Below are 18,186 nucleotides of genomic sequence, written 5' to 3' on the forward strand. Positions count from 1 at the left end.
CAGGTTGTTTTCCGAGACTGTGCCGCTCTGACTGGAGTGTGAAAACAGTTTGCTAAACCAACCAAAGTTTTTGACCATGCAAGCAAGCCTGACGGTTGATGGACGTCAGATTAAATCAGATGATGAACAGAAAATGAATCAAACAACGCAGATTTTCTTCTTGGCCGCTTTGTTTATCATTCACTGTTTACTTGATCAGCCCCCCCATACACAGAGGCTTGACGATACAAGAATACCGTCTGGTGTTAATGAGCGCTAGAATTCCTAAATTGTTACTGTACTTGAAGTGCAGGGGCGGACGAGTTACTCAAGACGAGGGTGTCTCTCAGTGCACTGACAATAGGAAACCATGCCAAGGAATGTTGCCGGGCAGCTTTCTATGCAGCTGAACGGGGAGTAACTACAAGCGCTGTTCACTCAGACCGGTCACACTCTCTGTGTGTTTAGTCTCAGTGACAGACCAGCTGTCCTCTCCGCTGACAGCTGATTCCTAGTCGGCCTGTTGTCAACCCACTGGGCGGAGGGGGTTTTCTGTCCAGGAAATGCTTTGATTCCCACCGGACGTGAAGAGAAGAGAAGTCACGGCCGGGGCCGGGGGAGTCTGTGTGTTTGTGTTGCTGTGTGTGTCTGTGAGCTGTACTGAAGTGCCAGTGTGCCCAGGGTGTGACCCACCTCTCACCCAATTAGCGTTGCGTTAAGTAGTGAAGGATGGACGGCTGATCTCAGCGTGACTAATACTGAGACAATTCCTTTTGTTGTTGTTGGTGGGGGAGGGGGGAACTAATCAGGGTCAGCAGCACGATCATCAGCATCAGCATCAGCAGAAATGTTAAATAAATCTGACCTGGAGTGAGATATACAATGTTCCACCTCTGATTAGCTGCGTTTCCGCGACAGTTTTTCGCACGTCAAAAGCGATATTTCTAAAATTTCGACAGAGTACAGTTGCGATTTGCAGGCGTTTCCATTGAATGGTGTGCGTGAGCGCACGAGCCGCGATTCTCGTCAAATCTCGTCCCGCGGGATTCTCAGAGAGCTACGTTTGCTTTTGTTTGTTTGCTGTCAAGAACGGTTGTTACATTTTTCTCTCCGATTACTTGTTGAAAATATTCCATCTTCTCCTCCGTCCAATCATAACGCGCCATTTTCACCGGTCACGTGACCCCGTACATCACGTCCGCTGATGTGTAAATGCAAAAAAAAAAGTGTTTCCATGACACTTTAGAGGTTTTTCCAAGTTTAGCAGTTTCCATCGCCAGCTTTTTATTGTGACATTTAGGTTTTGCGCAATTCCAGGGGTCGTTGGCTTGATCAAACGTCATTTCCTCACCTAGCTGGAGGCTCTAAAGGTCGACCGAGGGTGTTTGCATGAGGAGTGAAATTAAAAGCTCTTTGCGGCCTTCTCACACGTTGGCAAAACGGCAAAAGGCGGAAACATAGTAGAAGTGTCGGTGTCGCAGCACAACAGAGGGAACCATGCTTGCCATACCTTCCCCACCTTGTCACCTTTCATCGCCTGCCAACACGAGGCAACTTGGCCTTTATCAAAACACAACAAGTGAAGGCACTTGGCGATACGACTGGATTTTTTTCTAAACTATCTCTCGTGAGATTCTCCTCTGAAGCGCTTTGCTTTTTTTTTTTTTTTACAAAGGTGTAATAGAGACTTAATTACATGCCAGTAAGTGGACAGATATAAAGCCAACTGTTCATAAGACGTAAATATCTTGTTTTTTTTTCCCCCTTTTACACCCTACAACTATTTCATTTTTCTTTTTTATTGCCGTATTTCTTTTAATTAATACAATTTACCATCTTTGCACTGTACAGTTGCTGTAATTACGCAAATTTCCCCACCGTGGGATTTATGAAGGCCTTCTCTTCTAACATCAACACCAGTGCTGTCTGTGCATGGATGACGGACGGCAGATGTAGCTGAATGAGGTGTGTGTGTGTGTCCGAGCATGGTGAGAGGTGTACACCTGTGTAATTATTCATCACTGGAAAATACATACGTACAAAGTCAGTAAGCCCAGACACATTGACGCCCTGCAAAGGCACGCCGTGCACTCCTAGTGACACACCCACAGCGAGGACAAGTGCCACTGTAACACACCTTTGCCCAAATGATCCTGGTGAATGCAGGTGAAGAATGCCGTGTGTCACAGCCACCTCAAATAAGGGTCACCCAGCGCGGGGCTTTGGTGCAAATATATTTTTATTTCAGGCCAGAAAATCTAATCAAACCACACATCAACTTCATTTCATTTGATAATCATTATTCTTATTGACGCGAGAACCATTCAAGCCAAGCAAATTCATATTCATTTGTTCATGTGAAACAGGAACACAGAGAAAGAATTAAAAAGAGGACATTAAAACAACTAAAATCAGAGTAATAATAATAACAACAATAATAATAATAATAAACGTACGGGTGGCACTGAAAATGATATTGGGTCCCGTGAAATCGGAGTAAAAAAAAGAAGAAAAAAAAAGCTGCTTTGGTTTGTACATAAAGCTGGAAAACACACAGCAACTCCAGCAGTACAGTGGGATGACAGCACATGCAGCATTTCATTCGACCGATCTGAGACGTTTGTTGAGAAACTGCAGAGAAACGACGCCTGCTGCCCTCTGACGGCGGCGGCTCGTGCCTAAATGAATTACATGTTGATCGTGAATGATTCCATTTCAATAATTCTATTTGGAAAAAGAAACGCGACAAATTTTATTTTCCACCACAGTGGTGAGCGAGTATGATGAGGAAGCAGCCGTCTCGATGAAGCGTTCACCTTCTATTTAACTAAAGCCACTGGAAATACTTTATAAAACTTTGGTGTCGGATTCGGCGCGACTTTACACAAGTTGAAGTAAAGAATTCAGTCATTAATGTTCTCTTGCTAGTTTTTATTATGTTAGTTATTCTACTGGAAAGAGGTCTTGGTGGCGTCACTGACGTGACTCCACTTGAGCAGAAGATCGTGGGGAGGGAGGGGGGGGGGGGGGGGGAGAGACTTTTTCTGGCTTTCAAATCACCTCACAGAACTTTCAGAGTGGTTCAATGTGGACGAGAGAGAGCAGAAGAGGTCCGCCAACACAAAAACGGGTTCAACAAAGCCGTTTCTGTCCACCGCTGGATGTTCGCGGCCTCACTCAATCCAGAGTGCAGGCCAAAAAAAATAATAACGACACGTGGTAAAATGATGTGTGTAACAAACAATAAAGGCGCTTGAAATGAGAGAGAGAGAGAGGGAGAGAGAGAGAGAGAGAGAGAGAGAGAGAGAGAGTGAGAGAGAGAGAGAGAGGGAGAGAGAGAGAGAGAGAGAGAGAGAGAGAGAGAGAAGAAAGCAAAGCAACGGTGGTGCACTAGTGTGGGTTGGAGTACCAGGGCTGTTGGGGTGACAGCGTGGAGGAGCCCAGCTGCTGGCTGTTGAGAAGCTGTTGCAGTCTGGGAGCTGAGACCCTCGCACCGTCTCCCTCTCTCGCACCGCTAAGTGTTGGCAGATGAAACTGAATAGATTTCATTACAGTTGCACTAGGGCTCCTTCTACCTCTGCTTGAAAATGCAACTGTGCCGGCTTGTGCACTGAACAAAAAAGAACAGCTCGGACATTGAAATGGTTTGTAGCCAACGACAGACCCCGGACCTCGCTTAGCTGCCGAAGCCGAAGATGCCCTTGATGTAGCCGGTGAGGCCGCCCTTGCCCTTCTGCTCCACCTTGTCGTCCAGGGGCGGGAAGGCCACGTGGTTGAGGGCCAGGTCGAAGAACAGCGGCTTGCAGGGGATGGGCTGGAAGTCGGGAGGGAACTGCACCAGGTTGGGATGCTTGCCCACCAGGGAGGCGTCCAGGCGGAACGCTTCCAGCCGATTGCACAGGGGCTGGGACGAGGGAGATGGATAGAGATAGAGGAGATAGAGGAGATAGACAGAGATAGGGAGATAGAGATAAATAGATTATTATTGATCTCCGGGAGAAATTGGTGTTTACAGCAGCTTAAAAAGAGAAGTCGTGTAATAAAAGGGATGCAATGTGCCAAACTATAGTATAAAGAGAGATGAAAGTATGGTAGAAAATAATAAAATAAATAAATAAAAGCAAAATCTGTGTGAATATATATGTATATATATATATATATATATATATATATATATATATATATATATATACATATATACACATATATATGTATGTATATATGTATATTTATATAGCGATACATACATACACACACATAGATACATACAGGTAGAGCTGCATGAATAATTGTAAAAACAAAATGTTCAAAATTGCGATCTTCAGCTGCACAAAAACAAGCGCTCCTTCTTCCTCACTCAGCCAACGACAAGGTAACAATGCACCATGTGGTGCTCTTACCGTGTTGTCCCTGACTTGCTGCTGGGAGGGGGCCTCCACCGTCTCGTCCGTGTCTGAAACACAAGCATTCGTTGAGGCACAACAACAAACTGCGGGCCGGCGGCCCTTGCACCAGACAGCTTGGACAGCGCCCTCACCTAGAATGGCGGCGGCCTGCAGTGAGTACTTCTCAGCATTGACCTCGGCAATGAGCTCCTGAACATCAGGGAGATCCTGCAGGTGGCGGACGAGATGCGCCATTAAAACACCAATCACACTGAACGTGAACCACTGCAGGGAGGCGTTGCATGCAAAACACCTTGAACTCGTCGAAATGACCCGAGATCTGTTTCAGGTTCGTGTTTCTCTAGTTTGCACAGTGACCGACCTTCAGGCTGTTGTTGAGACTCTTGGCTTTCGACTGCACCTCCTTGGCGTATTTCAGCACCCTCTCGTACAGAACCAGCGCCTCACTCCACTTCTTCACCAGCACGTAGGACTGGGCGATGAAGAAGCACCTGAGAGAGAACCAGGGAGGGAGGGCGGAGCGCGTCAACACAACCCACACGCAAACAGGTTGAAGTTGGATTTTTTTTTCAATGTTGGAGAATTAGATTAGATTTGTTTCAATGATAGTAAACCTGTCAAGTCCTAATAGCAGTTTTCCACACTGAAACAATTTGGCTTATGTTGTGTCCACTTTATCAAAATGCTATAATTATATATAAAGAACAATTCTGGACCGTCCAGTGGGAGTTTTCACACCCAGAATACAGGACCTGGGACAAGGTTTGACCTCTGCTTTAAGAAGCCACCACAGGAACAACTGAGCAGAACTGCTTTCCAGGAGGACAGCAGCACAGTAGGTGCATCAACGTGCACTTTAATACACAAGCACGCCATAGCAAAAGAAGTAAGTTACCACAGGTTTGCAAATCATTCATTTCATGAAGGTTTTGATCAGCTTCCCCACCTGTAGGCCTTGTAGACCAGGGTCTTGAGGGACACCTCCTTCTGGAAGGCGTGGTCGTCCTCCAGGCCCTGCAGGGTGGCCAGCTCGGCCAGACTCTGAAGACGAGGCAAGGCAACTTTAATTACATAGTGCATTTCATACACAAGGCAACTCAATGTGCTTTACAGGATCAAAAGTTCAAAGTATTTAAAATGCCCAAAAAAAGCACAGCATTCAAAGACAAAGTGCAGAGTTGTAAAAAGACAGCTTATCATGGATCAATAGAGGTCAGTGCTGCAGTGCTGGCGATTGCTCCTGGTCCCCAGACCACTTTCTAAGGGTCTCGGTTTCGTCTCGTACTGGACGGATGGGAGACTTTTGATCAAGACTCAGTCAACACTGTAATGACACGATAATAATGGGAAAGAATCCAACTGCTGCTGTTTTACGCTCTGTTGGTGACAACCAGAGTGACACCCTGCCCCCTTACTTTAATTTTAAGAAGCAAAGTTGTTTTTAGCAGCAAAATGCTAAAGAAAATGATTAAAAGATACTTTGCTGGACAGAGATGCTGCTGTTCCATTTAGAAGCAGACTTGAATTTAGAAAACCCACTGGTCATTTTTTTCTGTTTTATTGTCATTTTTCTTTGATATATAAAGTCTTGGTCTGGTCTCAATACTCTCTGGTCTTGATAATGTCTTGGTCTCGGTTGGTTATGCAGTGCAGACACGGAGAGAGGAACGTTGGGTGTGACGTGCTGTCAAACGAGCGCACAACTCCTCACTGGTCACATGACAAAATAAGCAACCGGTCGAGAGACGACCGCGATTTTTCTTTAGATAAACTGTCGGTGCGGCCCGCTGGCTACATTCAGACAGGTGCAGCTCAGTCGGTTCGTCCTGTCGAGTGAGGTGCCAGTCACCTGCAGGATGATGTCGTAGAGGCGGATGAGGTCCTGAGGCTTGGGGCCCCTCTTGCTCTCGTCGGCGTCAGGTTCCTTCAGCTTGGAGTGCAGAGTGTGGGCCATGCTCTCGTTCCTCTTCACCAGCGTGCACAGCTTGATGTAGCTCAGGTAGCTGGAGGGGACCAGAGCAGACGTTTCCATCCTCAACGTTATTTATGAACTCCTCTGCCGTGCGTGATGATACAGCGACTCCGGGGTGTCTGCGTTTAAGGCTCTCTGGTTTCTGCAGGATGTCTATATTCCATTCCATGTGAGCTGACATGCATCCACACGCGCGTGCCGATGGTGCTAAAGAAAGCAGCTGCCAAACCTGATGGAACGCATCCCTGGAGACACAGCTGGAATAAAGATAGAACAAGACAAGACCCTAATATGTCTGACGTGTGTTTACCTGTGCAGGAACTGCAGGTTGGAGACCTTTCCACTCTCATTATCAGAGCTCCTCTCTCGCTGCTTCTAAAAAAAAAACAAAAACCAAAACACCAAGAAAGGCGTAAATCAGGGCTGATTTGCAGCTTGCGTTGAATTATTTCAAGCATTTTGAGTGCAAATGCTGGAGACTGCAGGCAGAGAAGCTCTCGAGTCCGAGCGCAGAAATCTAGAGATGAAAACCTGACATTCAGACTTTGGTGTTTTCCTTACTGCTTCAGTCTTGAGCTCCTCTCTCACAGCCTGGATGGTGTCTCTGCACTCGGCCAGCAGAGTCTCATACAAATGCTCTTTGGTCTCCTCATTTGAGGCCTGCGGCGGAAAAATAAATGAAGGAAATTTAGGAGGGATGTTGAAGTGCACCGGGGAAACCTTGAAGCGTAACAGCAAATCTCTGAGAAATCGCCCTGAAAACCAATCACAGGGATAAGTGGAAAGATGCAGGTATCAGCACCAATAACATCATCCATATCATCTGTGGCTTCATATAACCAGCGTTAAAATGATAACAGGGTCGGACAGAACTCATCTAAGAAATGAACGTCAGAGACGGCGTTGGGGAAGCTGGAAGGTGGAGCAGGTGGAAAGTTGCTACACTGGATAAGCGATAAAAGCAAAAGTAAGCCAAAACATTTTAATGCGTCTTTAAGGAGGGTTGTAACGCGAGACAATAAACAAGCGCCGAGGCTGGGAGGAGGCGACAGTGGCACACTGGGGGGGGGGGAAGGGGGGAGACACACGCAGGCATGTGGCCCCGCAGCATTCCAGCTCATCGGCAATCAGTTTCATGCTGTAAATCTTTGTGAATGACCACATTTTTCCTGCTCGCACATACAACAGCTCTGTTTTACTCAGCGCCTCGCTGTATTGTCCTCAGAGGCATGTAGGTTGAAACATGTTTGATTAGAAAAAAGGAAACAAACGGTAACGTGAGTAGGCCGACAAAGACAAAAAAAAAAATCTGTTTCATAACAGCTGAGAATCGGGTCATTTTTGAAAACCTTGTTTTAAAAAACAAAGATATATATTTTTTTTATTTTTTGTTTGTTTTGTCATTACTGTTGTCGCTGTTGTTCCGTCACGTTGGTCTTATTTGTCATCTGTATTTTTCTTTTTTTTGTGTGTGTTGCCTGCAAATTGTAAAGTGTTTTGAGACCAAGTCTGTGGTGGTTTTTTACACTTTAAATAAAGCTGAATTGAATTGAAATTGAATTCTTTAATCTTTACATATTGAGGAGCATCTTAAACAAAGATTTCAAAGGGAAAATAAGTTAAAGTAATAAGAATAAGAGGATGATAGTCGTTGAACTTAAGAGTGGTGAGAGGATCTTGGAGATCGGTCATGTGCTCAAACATAAGACATTCATCAAGTCTGAAACACACACTGCTCACAAACAGTTTGGGACATTAAGCTGTTGGACATTATACTGTATATTGTGCAAACACATACATGTCTACACGCACCTTTTACAGACAATCTGAATCTGAAACTGTGCAGCGTTTCAGAACCTATTATGCAATGTCATGTTTACCAAGGAGGTGACCAGATGCAAACATTACAATCACGGGTCTAAACTGTATTGTTTCAATAAATCAAATTAATGACATGACGTCACTGCGGCGTGAACTCCAGAAATTCCAGCCAAAGGTCGACTGACCCTAACTGAGTGCCACGCACCCACTTTCTATTGGTCCTACTTCTGCACTCAGGGGGTTGCGGGTGTCTGCCGGAGCCGATCCCAGCTGTCACGGGGCAAAGGTGGGCTTACAACAGGGGTGAGCACACTACTCTGCAGATAGTAACTCATTCCGTTAGTGAATGAGTTAAGGAGAACCTTTTTTTTGTTAACTGAAAAACACCCAGCAGGAGCACTTCTCTTTGCATGAGACACGAGCTGTTCTAAAGCAGTGGCTCCAAACTGGTGGAGTCTGAGGACACACGTTGTTCAGTTCAGTACCTCGAGTGGCCACCGGGACAGAGTAGCTGCGCTGCCATATAGCCGGTCCGGTATCGAGTTTTTAGAATACCGAGACCTATAATAAAGTGATGCTTATGGATCCCGCCATCAACGCTGATCTGTCGCACCACTGATTGGGTACATAATAAAAACGGGGGACTCAAAAAGCAAACCAATGTTTGAAATGTGTTAAGATGTGGTGGGTGGGGTATTATGGGCTGGAAGAGCTCCGGACAAAATATTCCGACACATGGTGAAGTTCCCGACTACACTAGGAAGCCAATAGCAACAATAGAGGAGTTCCAGCGGGTAGATCCTTCTTTTTGCTTCTTCCTCGGCAGCACTGGACAGGCGATGGGTCAGCAGGCCGCTCCCAATCACTCAGAGCATGGTGTCACGTCGTGTGCCAACACCCTGGCGACAGCCAGACAAACTGGCTTGACCCGTACAGTTTTTTTCCTCTGCTGCTGAGAGACGCGCAGATAAAGCGATTGGCGTACGGAGGTGTGGCGACTGACAGATGATCGTGTAATGTGGAGTTTCCTGATGGAAAAAAGGGCAACGGTCTGGGCCCGGGTGTAAAAAACAAAACAACAAAAGAAAAATAAGCAGAGAGGCTCTTTAAGAGAAGGACAAACTCTGGTTCTCTGGGTCAGTGATTGATGTTCAAGTGGCATCATTGTTGTGAGATATACTTTGTGTTCGTATGTTTCCTTTTTAACTCTATAAATGTTTTATTTCATTTTTATTTCATTACTTCTTTTTAATGAATATCATTTTCCTTCTCTTTGCAATATGTTTTTTGCTGTAATGATGCAAAATTCCCCAATGTGGATTTAATATTCTGCAGTACAGACGCCAGGTATTTACTGCCCACTTTCCTGGGTGCAGCCACCTCCAGCAGCTTGTTGAAGCGATGCGCGAGGCCCTCCTGGCTGGGCGCGGCCCAGTATTGTACCGTTGGCTGCGATGTGCAGAATGCAGTCGAGCAGCGACGGAGGCAGCATGCCAGAGACCTGACTGGCTGCGGGTGTGACTGCGCTGCTAACAGGGTGTGACGAGCACTCGGGCCAACAGAGGCGAGGAGAGAAAAGAGCTGAGGGTGAGGCTGAGGCAGGGCCGGGAGGAGAGCGCCCCCTGCTGGCGATTTGCGAGCGCGCCGACGCTCGGCCAGGTTACGAGCGGCGTTGCGACATCGCACGATAATCAACGTAGAGCCGCGAGGATTTAAAGAGAGCAGTAGTCCGTCTGCCCGGTCTGTCTGTCTGTCTGTCTGTCTGCCTGCCTGCCTGCCTGCCTGCCTGCCTGTCGAGTGTTGCTGTTTCTTCACGGTTTCTTCCGAGATCCAAACTGCTTGTACGAGTCCCTTTTGTTCATTCTAAAGGTCCAGTGTGTAAAATTTGGTTTGATTAATGATTTTTTTTTAGGAAATCAGGTGTGCTGTGGGAAGGTTGAAAATTTCTTAGACATTGATATGCAAACATGAACACAAAATGTTATATGTTATATAAGTTCAATGTTAATTTTAGGGGAAAACATGACCAATTTTTCCCAGCAGCCATGTGTTTGGAAAAGAGACGTAATGGCCAGGTTTCCCAGATCCGACACTTCTTCAGGATTTAAGAAGGCTGTTAAGAAGGGTTCAGCCTGGAAGGAGCACTGAGATGAAGGTCTTTTCCAAATTACTTATTCACATCCTTCTTACGTCCACTGGTCCAGTGAGTAAAAATTGGCTTGATTTCTGATTTTTATATTGGTAACAGGTTAAGATACTGGCCCAAAAAAATACATTAATAAACGTGCGTAGTTGCAGTACAAAAAAGTTCAATCATTCATAATCCCAAAAGTAACCCCTCGTGTGACTGACCTGAGCAACAGCAGCTTCATTGTCAGCCAGACCCAACAGGAAGATGCGGGCCTTGTCCATCTTGACGGGCACTGTGCGTCCTCGCCACTCCACCTCACTCATGGTGGCAGCCTGCTTGGTTCTTGCCTGAGTGATCAATGTCTGAGCGGGGGTGGGGGGTTGGGGGGGTGGAGAACCAATTCAACACTTTCTACTGAAAACAAAACTAAATGTAATTAATTGTGCAACGGTCACATTGTCCTTGAAAATCCTTTCACGCATTCACACAAACTGCTCCGTTTATCTGTCCAGTCGGACCATTTCATCCACAAGGGGAAATAAATCTTTTATGTAGTACATTAAGACATCTTTATCTATCGTGGCATGTTTCCTCTTTTGGCTCTGATGGATTTACCTCAAGCTTCTCAGCCATCATGCCTCCTCCACCACCAGTCAGTCTCATCTGCATCAAGTCATTGATTGCGTTCTGGTCACCTGGGAGGGAAAAGTTGTTGTGTCGTGTTAGCTTGAACCTAGTCCCTTTTTTTTTTTGTCTCGCTCGACAGTTATTTTTAAGGGCATATCGATGACATTGTCACACGTGCGGGTGACTCACCAATATTGTAAGCGCAGTAGCGAATGTTGGGCGAGATCTCGTCCACACGTTGGCGATAAAGAGCAGCCATCTCCTCAGTAAACGCACTGGCCAATTTCTCATAAATGGTTCTGTGGACACACAAACACACACAATCAAGTTTTGGATCGTGGATCTTGGATTTTGGTCATTCATTTATTTTATTTTACTTTATATGACAATGTCTTTTATCCCGTATATGCTCACTGTGCTTTTGACTTGAACTATGCAAGGAGCACTTTCCCATTACATTCTGTGCGATGTGTCAATATTGTAATGTACATTGGTGCTTAATGTTTTGTGTCTTTAGACCCCTGGAAGGCGAGCTGTCAACTGGGATCCATGTAAATAAACAAATAAACACGCTGCCACAGGAGTCCACTTGGATGGATGTTATATTTCAGTTGATTGAAGCACCTCTTTCATCTCTCACTCAGAACTCACTTGCACTTATTGAAGGCCTCCATGGCTCGCTTCCACTCCTGCAGCTCAAACTCCACCATACCAGTCAGATAGGCAGTGTAGGCCTGGAATTGAAAGAGCCGGGTCCGTGATATAAATTGTATTACATATGGCCCCTCACCCCCACCAATGTGTATGCTTTGAGCAATAATGTGCTACATCAAGTAGTTATCCAGTCCCACATATCAAGCAAAGGTGATCAAAATTGAGCCGAACAAATGACGTAACCTTCTCGTAAACACGGGCACGTTGTGTGAACAGACCTGTGCCTCCAGCTTCGTTTTGGCGTCGACGTTTGGGCTCTCACAGAGCTTCTCCAGGTTCTCGCTGTGCTTGGCCGCCTTCCGCAGCCTTGAGAGTAAGTGAAAACGCTTCCGGGGCTCCGTATTGGCCTCTTGCTTGAGCTGCATGGCATAGCTCCATGCCCGCTCCGCTTCCATCAAAACCAGCAGCAGATACCTACACAAGAGGAGGTAGGGGTTAGCGGGGGGGGGTTGTCAGTTTCCAGTGCTTGGTGTCAGTCTCCAGTGGACACAGACGCAAAACTGATCACGTGAAGTGCACATTAAACTCTGGTTGAGTGCTTTAGGAGTGGCATGGAGAGGTTGATGCCTCACCTGTTGTCAGAGAGCATTTCAACGGTTATCTTCTTGCCAATGAACTTGTGCCGGTTGCCCATCTTGAAGCCCAGAGTCTTCCGCAGCCGCCGCAGCCTGCGAGAGCAGTAGCCCCTGGACAGCAGCAAGCAGTGATGGATTTAGATAGATAGATAGATAGATCGATAGATAAGACTTTATTGATCCCCTTGGGATGACACCCTCAGGGAAATTAAGACTTCCAGCAGCAGTAGCAGCACACACAGATGGAAAAAGAAATTTAAGCACTCTTGTTATTTAAACCCTAGCACTTCACAACACAACACTTGTGTAACATTGATCATATACACCAATAATTCAATCAAATACAATATTAAAATATATACCGATAGGTCATCTATATCCATGTGCTCCGTTACAACACCAGCAGACAGCATGTCACACACCTACATACAGCCATGGTCTGTGCAGCAGACATTAACAGATGGTGAAGGATTGGAGAATATTTACCTATATCTCTGGTAGTCGCCGTGTCTAAGGCCATGTTGCTGCTGAGATTCCTTGATTATTTGCAAAACTGCATGCGAGTCAAGGCAAACACGTATTGTACAGCTTACCCATTAGTAGTGACTGACAAATTGGTCATTAACGAGGAGCATGAACGTGACAGAAAATCAAAAATCCTTTAAAAAGTATCATTTTGCATTGGTGTAATGCGTGATTCTGAAGAAAACAAGAAGGATTCATGCCAACGCATCGGCCACCAAAAGCCGTCAGTGACACGTAGCCTTACGAGGCAAGCGAACGCGATCCTTCGACCGAGCTACTCGGCAAGCTAGCGTTAGCTTCTCGTCGTAATAAACCCACCAGCACGAACAACGCAACAGTCACATCTCGTATTGCAAAGGATACTCTCCAGTCCAAGGCCTCCATCCGACGAATTCTCCTTATTCTCATCCATTGTGGAAACTTTTCCCTCGGTTTGCTTGTCTGCGGTCATGTCTCAAAGGCTGTTAGCTCAGCAGCTTCTCACACGCTCAGTGCGCGAGGAGGAGAGCCGCTGTCGGGAACCAATGACTGGACAGGGAGTGTCGACGAGGTCACGTTGCGTCACGCGAGATTTCGAGATTCTGACGTTGACGTTTAGGGCCTTTGGAAAACACAGATTTTGAAGTTGAAGAGTTCCTCTAATTTCATTTAAATATCTTAAAAGGAGTTCACATTTAATTTAACTATACGTAGTGGTTTAGTGGTACTAAATATGAAGCTATAACTAATTACATTATTTGGCACCGACCACACGTTATTTCTTCTTGTCCAAACTTGCAGACTGCAAGGGGCTGCAATGCAACTCACCATTAGGGAAAACTAGGCAGTTGCCCAGGCCCCCCCCAAGTTCCTGAGGGCCCCATAACTCCTCATACACTTATGGTTAATACAGTTATTACTTACTTACGCAAACAATTTCATTTCAAAATGCTGGCATTTTAGTGCATGAACGTCATTCAAATGGTTTGTACATCATCCTGGACGCCTCCCTGGAGAGGTGTTCTGGGCACGTCCTACCGGTAGGAGACCCTGGGGAAGACCCAGGACACGCTAGAGGGACCTACGTCTGTCGGCTGGCCTGGGAACGCCCTGTGGTCCCGCCGGATGAGCTGGAGGAGGTGACTAGAGCCAGAGAAGTCTGGACATCTCTTCTCAGACTGTTGCCCCGCGACCCGACTCCGCGTAAGCGGTAGAAGACGGTTGGATGGATGGATGGAAAACAAACCAGCAACCAAAAAACAAAACAAAATCAAACCAAAGACATAGAAGTTGTTCTGCAAATTAAAATTCATCATTTTGAATCAAAGTAGGCTCAGTAAATTGTCAATTTCCTCATTTTTCTTGGGCCATAAAAGCAGCGTTATTCCACTACACAAGGAACAGCAACTTATCAGCCAAAAGTACCGTGGAGAAATAAAAATATCAACTTCTTTCAACTCAACCACAACACAGCACAAGGGATACAAAATTATTTATTTATACAAAAACACTACATGTATTCTGCAAGTCTGTCTGGCAACTGACAACTCCTCAGAGAAACAAACTGGAGGTGGCACAGACGACAGAATCGCCTCAACTATTGTCCGCAGCAGAGACGTATCTGAGGAGAAACTTCTTAATTTCGGAGATGTGCATGGTCTCCTTGATGGCGGTGTCCCGACTGCGGACTTGAAGGAGGCCGCTCTCCAGTGTGTTCTCGCTCGTCACCACGGTGAAGAGAACTCCCATCTCGTCGTACCTGAAGCGAAAAGACCCCGCAGGTGCAGCACATCGGTGAGAGGGACGCTGTGAGGAAGCGGTGTAAACCAAAACCTGAGATGGGTCAAACTTTACCTTGCGGTCAGCTGCTCCATTGATGTTGGTTGTGTTTTGAGGTACCCGGGCCACACAGAGATCTCGGCCTCCAACAGCTCCAGTGCCAGCCCTTCACACACCTTCAACAAAACATAAAAATACTGTCAAAACAATGTTTTCTTTGAAAAATGGGAAACTGAAACCCTGGTCTTGTCCCATTTTCCTGACCTGTCTCAGTTCCACAGTTGCTCCTCGACCAATTTCAAGTGCTACTTTAACCGGAGCCAACACTGGATGCAGCTTCAGCACCTAAAATCAGCAGTGACTCAAAGCTCAGAGGAACATCAACAGGATCAACAGGCGAAACATTACAAAAGACAGCTGTATACCTTCCTCTGCTGCAGCTTCTGCTTGCTGCCGTCTTTCTTGTGCTGCTGAAGTGAGTTGGACAGAAAAGCCATCATGCCTCGGTCCACGTTCCCACTCACAGATATAACATGGGGAATGGACTTACGACCACCGCGACTCTGGAACGCAGACGGTACCCAATGTAAATCAGATCGATGTTGGGCAACTTAACCTCAAACAGGAGTCTGTCATTATAAAATCTGTCAGTTTTACAATGAGCAGAAGTTTGAACACGTGACAGCACAGTCAAACTACCAATACCTGCATGCTTTTGCATGTTCTGACACAATCCTCAACCTGATTTTCTCCATACGGTTATCAACAAATTTGTGTAAAACCTATAGAAATAAGATAGAAAACAATGAAGGAGACTGACCTGCAGTTTGGAGCGGACACCTTTGTGCATTTGCAGAAGCTCACTATTCCCTCTCATCCACAGGGTCTCCAGTGGCTCCTGTCCCCATGGGAACCTGTACAGGATCCTCACACCATGAGACGCCGGCTCCTCAAGTTCCTCCTCTGCCACCTCTGTGCTGCTGAAGTCTGATGGAGACAGTGCAAACTGGAAAGATTTCAATGTGCTTGGTTGGATACAAAAATGTTATGTCTGTTTGGCTGCAGTCAATGGCAGCACCGGTGATTTATCTTCAGAAGTGAAGATGTGAGATCAGACCTCACTTCCAAACATTTGTGGGGAATCAGCAGACACTCACCTTCCTCCACCACTTGAGTCTTTGTCTTGTCCAGTGATGCAGCCACTGGGAAGAGGTGCGAGGGGAGCAGAACCACACTAAGGATGTTTGGGTGACCTCGGCAGGGCTGGCAAGGAAAAAGGAACAAAAGTTACATTACAATTTCAGTACATACTTCATGTTCTTCATCATTGCTGGCCATAATTTGAAAGCACTACATACACTAGCTAGAAGGAGAGACAGAGAAAAAGAAAAAGGAGGAGAATGAGGAGTTGGGTCTGACAAATCTTTCCAATTAAACCAAAATCATTAAAAAGATTCATTGACAAAAGTTCAGAAAAAAGAGAGTCTACATGGTTCTTTTGCTCTTGGTGGCTCACTGGAAAGGTTTTGTACGGTACGCCCAATACATTTCATTAAATGATAACTGTAATAAGAACTCAGCTGGCTGCATCTTGTCAGTATAGTCACAGATGTGTCAGTATATATATCTGTGAATGTTCTCGGTCAACAAGGGGGGAATGCCAGGTAGAGGGCTCAACCAACTCAGAATGTAATCCTAGTCAACTCTAGAGTTTACTGACCATGAGATAAACTCTGAGTAGCTGGTTCCCGAACAGCTGAACTGAACTAGTTCAATCAACTCTGGGTATGTTGACCTGAAGTTAGGCGCAAAGCCCATATTAATGGAACCCCAATACCACCGTGGCAACCATCAATAAGAGGAAGTCAAGCTATACTCTGTTGATGATTGTTGACAGCAGACAGAGCCTCACCAACCAGAACCTCTTGAAGGCTGAAAACAGAGACCAGTCTCAGCCAGGCCAAAGGGCAGCCTCCTGTTGACCAGCTCCATCACAGTAACAAACTCCTCTAATGCACCTAGAAAAAAACCAAACAGAAACAGATGGGTGTTCTGAATGTGTTTTTTTTATGCCCAATGACAAAAGGTAGTAAATGTAACTTTCAAAATTAAGACCAAACAAGATTTATTCAATCTTCACATTGTAACATTTTGCCCACATCTGTGAAAGTGGGCTTATCATTACAGTTTATACGAGTCAGTGCACAAATTGTCATCCCCCTATGCTCTGTATTTACTCTATCATTGAGTCCCTTTACCTGTTTTTATTTTTCTTCTTCCTTCTTGTTGAATTATTTCTTTGTATGTACAGTATCAAACATGTAATCTGATCTGTTTTTTTTTTTTAAAAATTTTGGTCTGCTATCTGTTGTACTTTGTCTTAATTTTTTGTATTTTATTATTATCATTATTATTATTATTATTATTATTATTATTATTATCTTTCTTGTGTGAATTTATTGATATTTTGAATAGAGTCTCCTGCACATTTTCTATATTGAATGTTTTCTTTTTTTTTTTCCAACATTATATGCAAATAAATACATAAAATTATTTTATTTAAATACCTTGAAAAAGGCTTGCTCTTAGAGACGACGACCTCTGCAGGAGCTCCCGGACCTTCTGGATGACCTTCTCCTTGCTTAATTGCTCCTGTTTGAACACATCTTCAAAGTCTTTGGGCTCAACGACCCTGAAGCGCCCCTGTCCACTAGCTGCATTGTCCTCGCTGCAGTTGATCGTGTTTATACCAAACACCTGCGCCGGGGAGCTGCTCAGGGAGTGCCACCACTGCGACAACAGGTTCCTCTTGAGCTCCATGCCCAGTGGTCCATAGCTACAACTGTTGCCCTGCTGAAACAACTCGATGTTCCTCTGACCGGGTGAGATGTAGTGGCTGTCCACACAGAGCTGCAGGAACGAGACGACCTGATCTTGCTGCCCACCGGACGGCGGACTGCAGCGCTTTCTGGGGTGATGCAGAGACAGCGGGGGTCTCAGCAGTGTGCGGCGGTGTAATGTGAAGTTTCTGGCGCAGTAGGGGAACATAGTAGTAGGGGACGCATGGGAGGCAGCAGACTTGTTCAGACGTCCGGACAACTGGAGAACAAATGGAAAAACGTTTTAACCCTGTTAGCGACTTAAAAAAAAACCGCATTGAAACTCGGTTTAAATAAAGTTGCTCACTGAGTCAACATTGACAAAAGACTGAAAATCTGCCTTTAGTTTGCCTTCCACAGCAGCGCCCACAACGATCTCAAGCGTTAGACACATTCATGTGTGACCTACGACCCGGAAACCGTATTTTTCCATATCTCATGGTGGGTGTTTTTCTTTCCTATACTGCCATCTAGTGGTGGGGTGTAAAATAACAAAAACATCGCCGCTATTTCCTTGCTATTGCTCTGAAGCAAAATGTTTATATTAATAATATCTGATGTGTAATATATTAAGTTTCATATAGTATATCGTTTAGACTTAGTTTGTTGAATCTCCTACCTGGAATACTTCCTGGATCAGGCATGGGAAAACTACGGCCCAGGGGCCATATGCGGCCCCATAGGTGTCTGCCCAATTTGACGAGATTATTTTAAATAGTAAGTAATTAAATGGCTGTATTTCATCTTTTTTTTTCCCCCAGTGTTTTTAACAGTCATTTCAATAAAGAGCTAAATACTG

At 45.4% G+C, this 18,186-nt stretch overlaps 2 protein-coding genes and 1 long non-coding RNA gene across 3 annotated transcripts; 1 reads left to right on the forward strand and 2 right to left on the reverse strand.

Annotated features, from left to right (window-relative positions):
• Window positions 1-2,545: 2,545 nt before the first annotated feature.
• Window positions 2,546-3,189, forward strand: LOC142880352 (uncharacterized). The gene is made up of 2 exons (XR_012925423.1): window positions 2,546-2,951; window positions 3,015-3,189. It is a non-coding gene; the product is annotated as an uncharacterized LOC142880352 (long non-coding RNA).
• srp68 (signal recognition particle 68) lies at window positions 3,027-13,277 on the reverse strand. The gene is made up of 16 exons (XM_076014096.1): window positions 13,114-13,277; window positions 12,712-12,778; window positions 12,223-12,336; window positions 11,869-12,064; window positions 11,588-11,670; window positions 11,126-11,235; window positions 10,925-11,004; window positions 10,531-10,671; window positions 6,919-7,017; window positions 6,668-6,732; window positions 6,235-6,388; window positions 5,332-5,426; window positions 4,747-4,876; window positions 4,517-4,592; window positions 4,380-4,432; window positions 3,027-3,883 (listed from the first exon to the last, which is right to left on the reverse strand). Exons 1-16 carry the CDS (start codon window positions 13,199-13,201, stop codon window positions 3,656-3,658), a joined length of 1,779 nt encoding a protein of 592 aa, XP_075870211.1. The 5' UTR covers window positions 13,202-13,277; the 3' UTR covers window positions 3,027-3,655.
• A 927-nt stretch (window positions 13,278-14,204) lies between these two features.
• On the reverse strand, window positions 14,205-17,818 carry polg2 (polymerase (DNA directed), gamma 2, accessory subunit). The gene is made up of 9 exons (XM_076014120.1): window positions 17,695-17,818; window positions 17,076-17,607; window positions 16,421-16,526; window positions 15,666-15,771; window positions 15,329-15,514; window positions 14,934-15,071; window positions 14,773-14,853; window positions 14,584-14,684; window positions 14,205-14,488 (listed from the first exon to the last, which is right to left on the reverse strand). The coding sequence occupies exons 1-9, from the start codon at window positions 17,779-17,781 to the stop codon at window positions 14,323-14,325; spliced, it is 1,503 nt and encodes a 500-aa protein (XP_075870235.1). The 5' UTR covers window positions 17,782-17,818; the 3' UTR covers window positions 14,205-14,322.
• Between the last annotated feature and the right edge of the window lie 368 nt (window positions 17,819-18,186).

Source organism: Nelusetta ayraudi, unplaced genomic scaffold (assembly GCF_046127955.1).
Source record: "Nelusetta ayraudi isolate G7.1 ecotype Tasmania unplaced genomic scaffold, CSIRO-AGI_Nayr_v1 ptg000006l, whole genome shotgun sequence".
NCBI classification, from domain to species: domain Eukaryota; kingdom Metazoa; phylum Chordata; class Actinopteri; order Tetraodontiformes; family Monacanthidae; genus Nelusetta; species Nelusetta ayraudi.

Excerpts from the sequence above, each read along its gene's own strand:
- srp68 (XM_076014096.1), bottom strand. The coding sequence starts at position 13,201 with ATGACCGCAGACAAGCAAACCGAGGGAAAAGTTTCCACAATGGATGAG. Across the intron at positions 12,779-13,113 it reads TGGAGGCCTTGGACTGGAGA|TTTTGCAAATAATCAAGGAA; the intron begins GTATCCTTTGCA and ends ACTCGCATGCAG. Across the intron at positions 6,733-6,918 it reads AGGAGCTCAAGACTGAAGCA|AAGCAGCGAGAGAGGAGCTC; the intron begins GTAAGGAAAACA and ends TTTTTTTTTTAG.
- polg2 (XM_076014120.1), bottom strand. The coding sequence starts at position 17,781 with ATGTGTCTAACGCTTGAGATCGTTGTGGGCGCTGCTGTGGAAGGCAAA. Across the intron at positions 14,854-14,933 it reads AGAAGCTGCAGCAGAGGAAG|GTGCTGAAGCTGCATCCAGT; the intron begins GTATACAGCTGT and ends TGCTGATTTTAG. Across the intron at positions 14,489-14,583 it reads ATGGAGCAGCTGACCGCAAG|GTACGACGAGATGGGAGTTC; the intron begins GTAAAGTTTGAC and ends TTTTCGCTTCAG.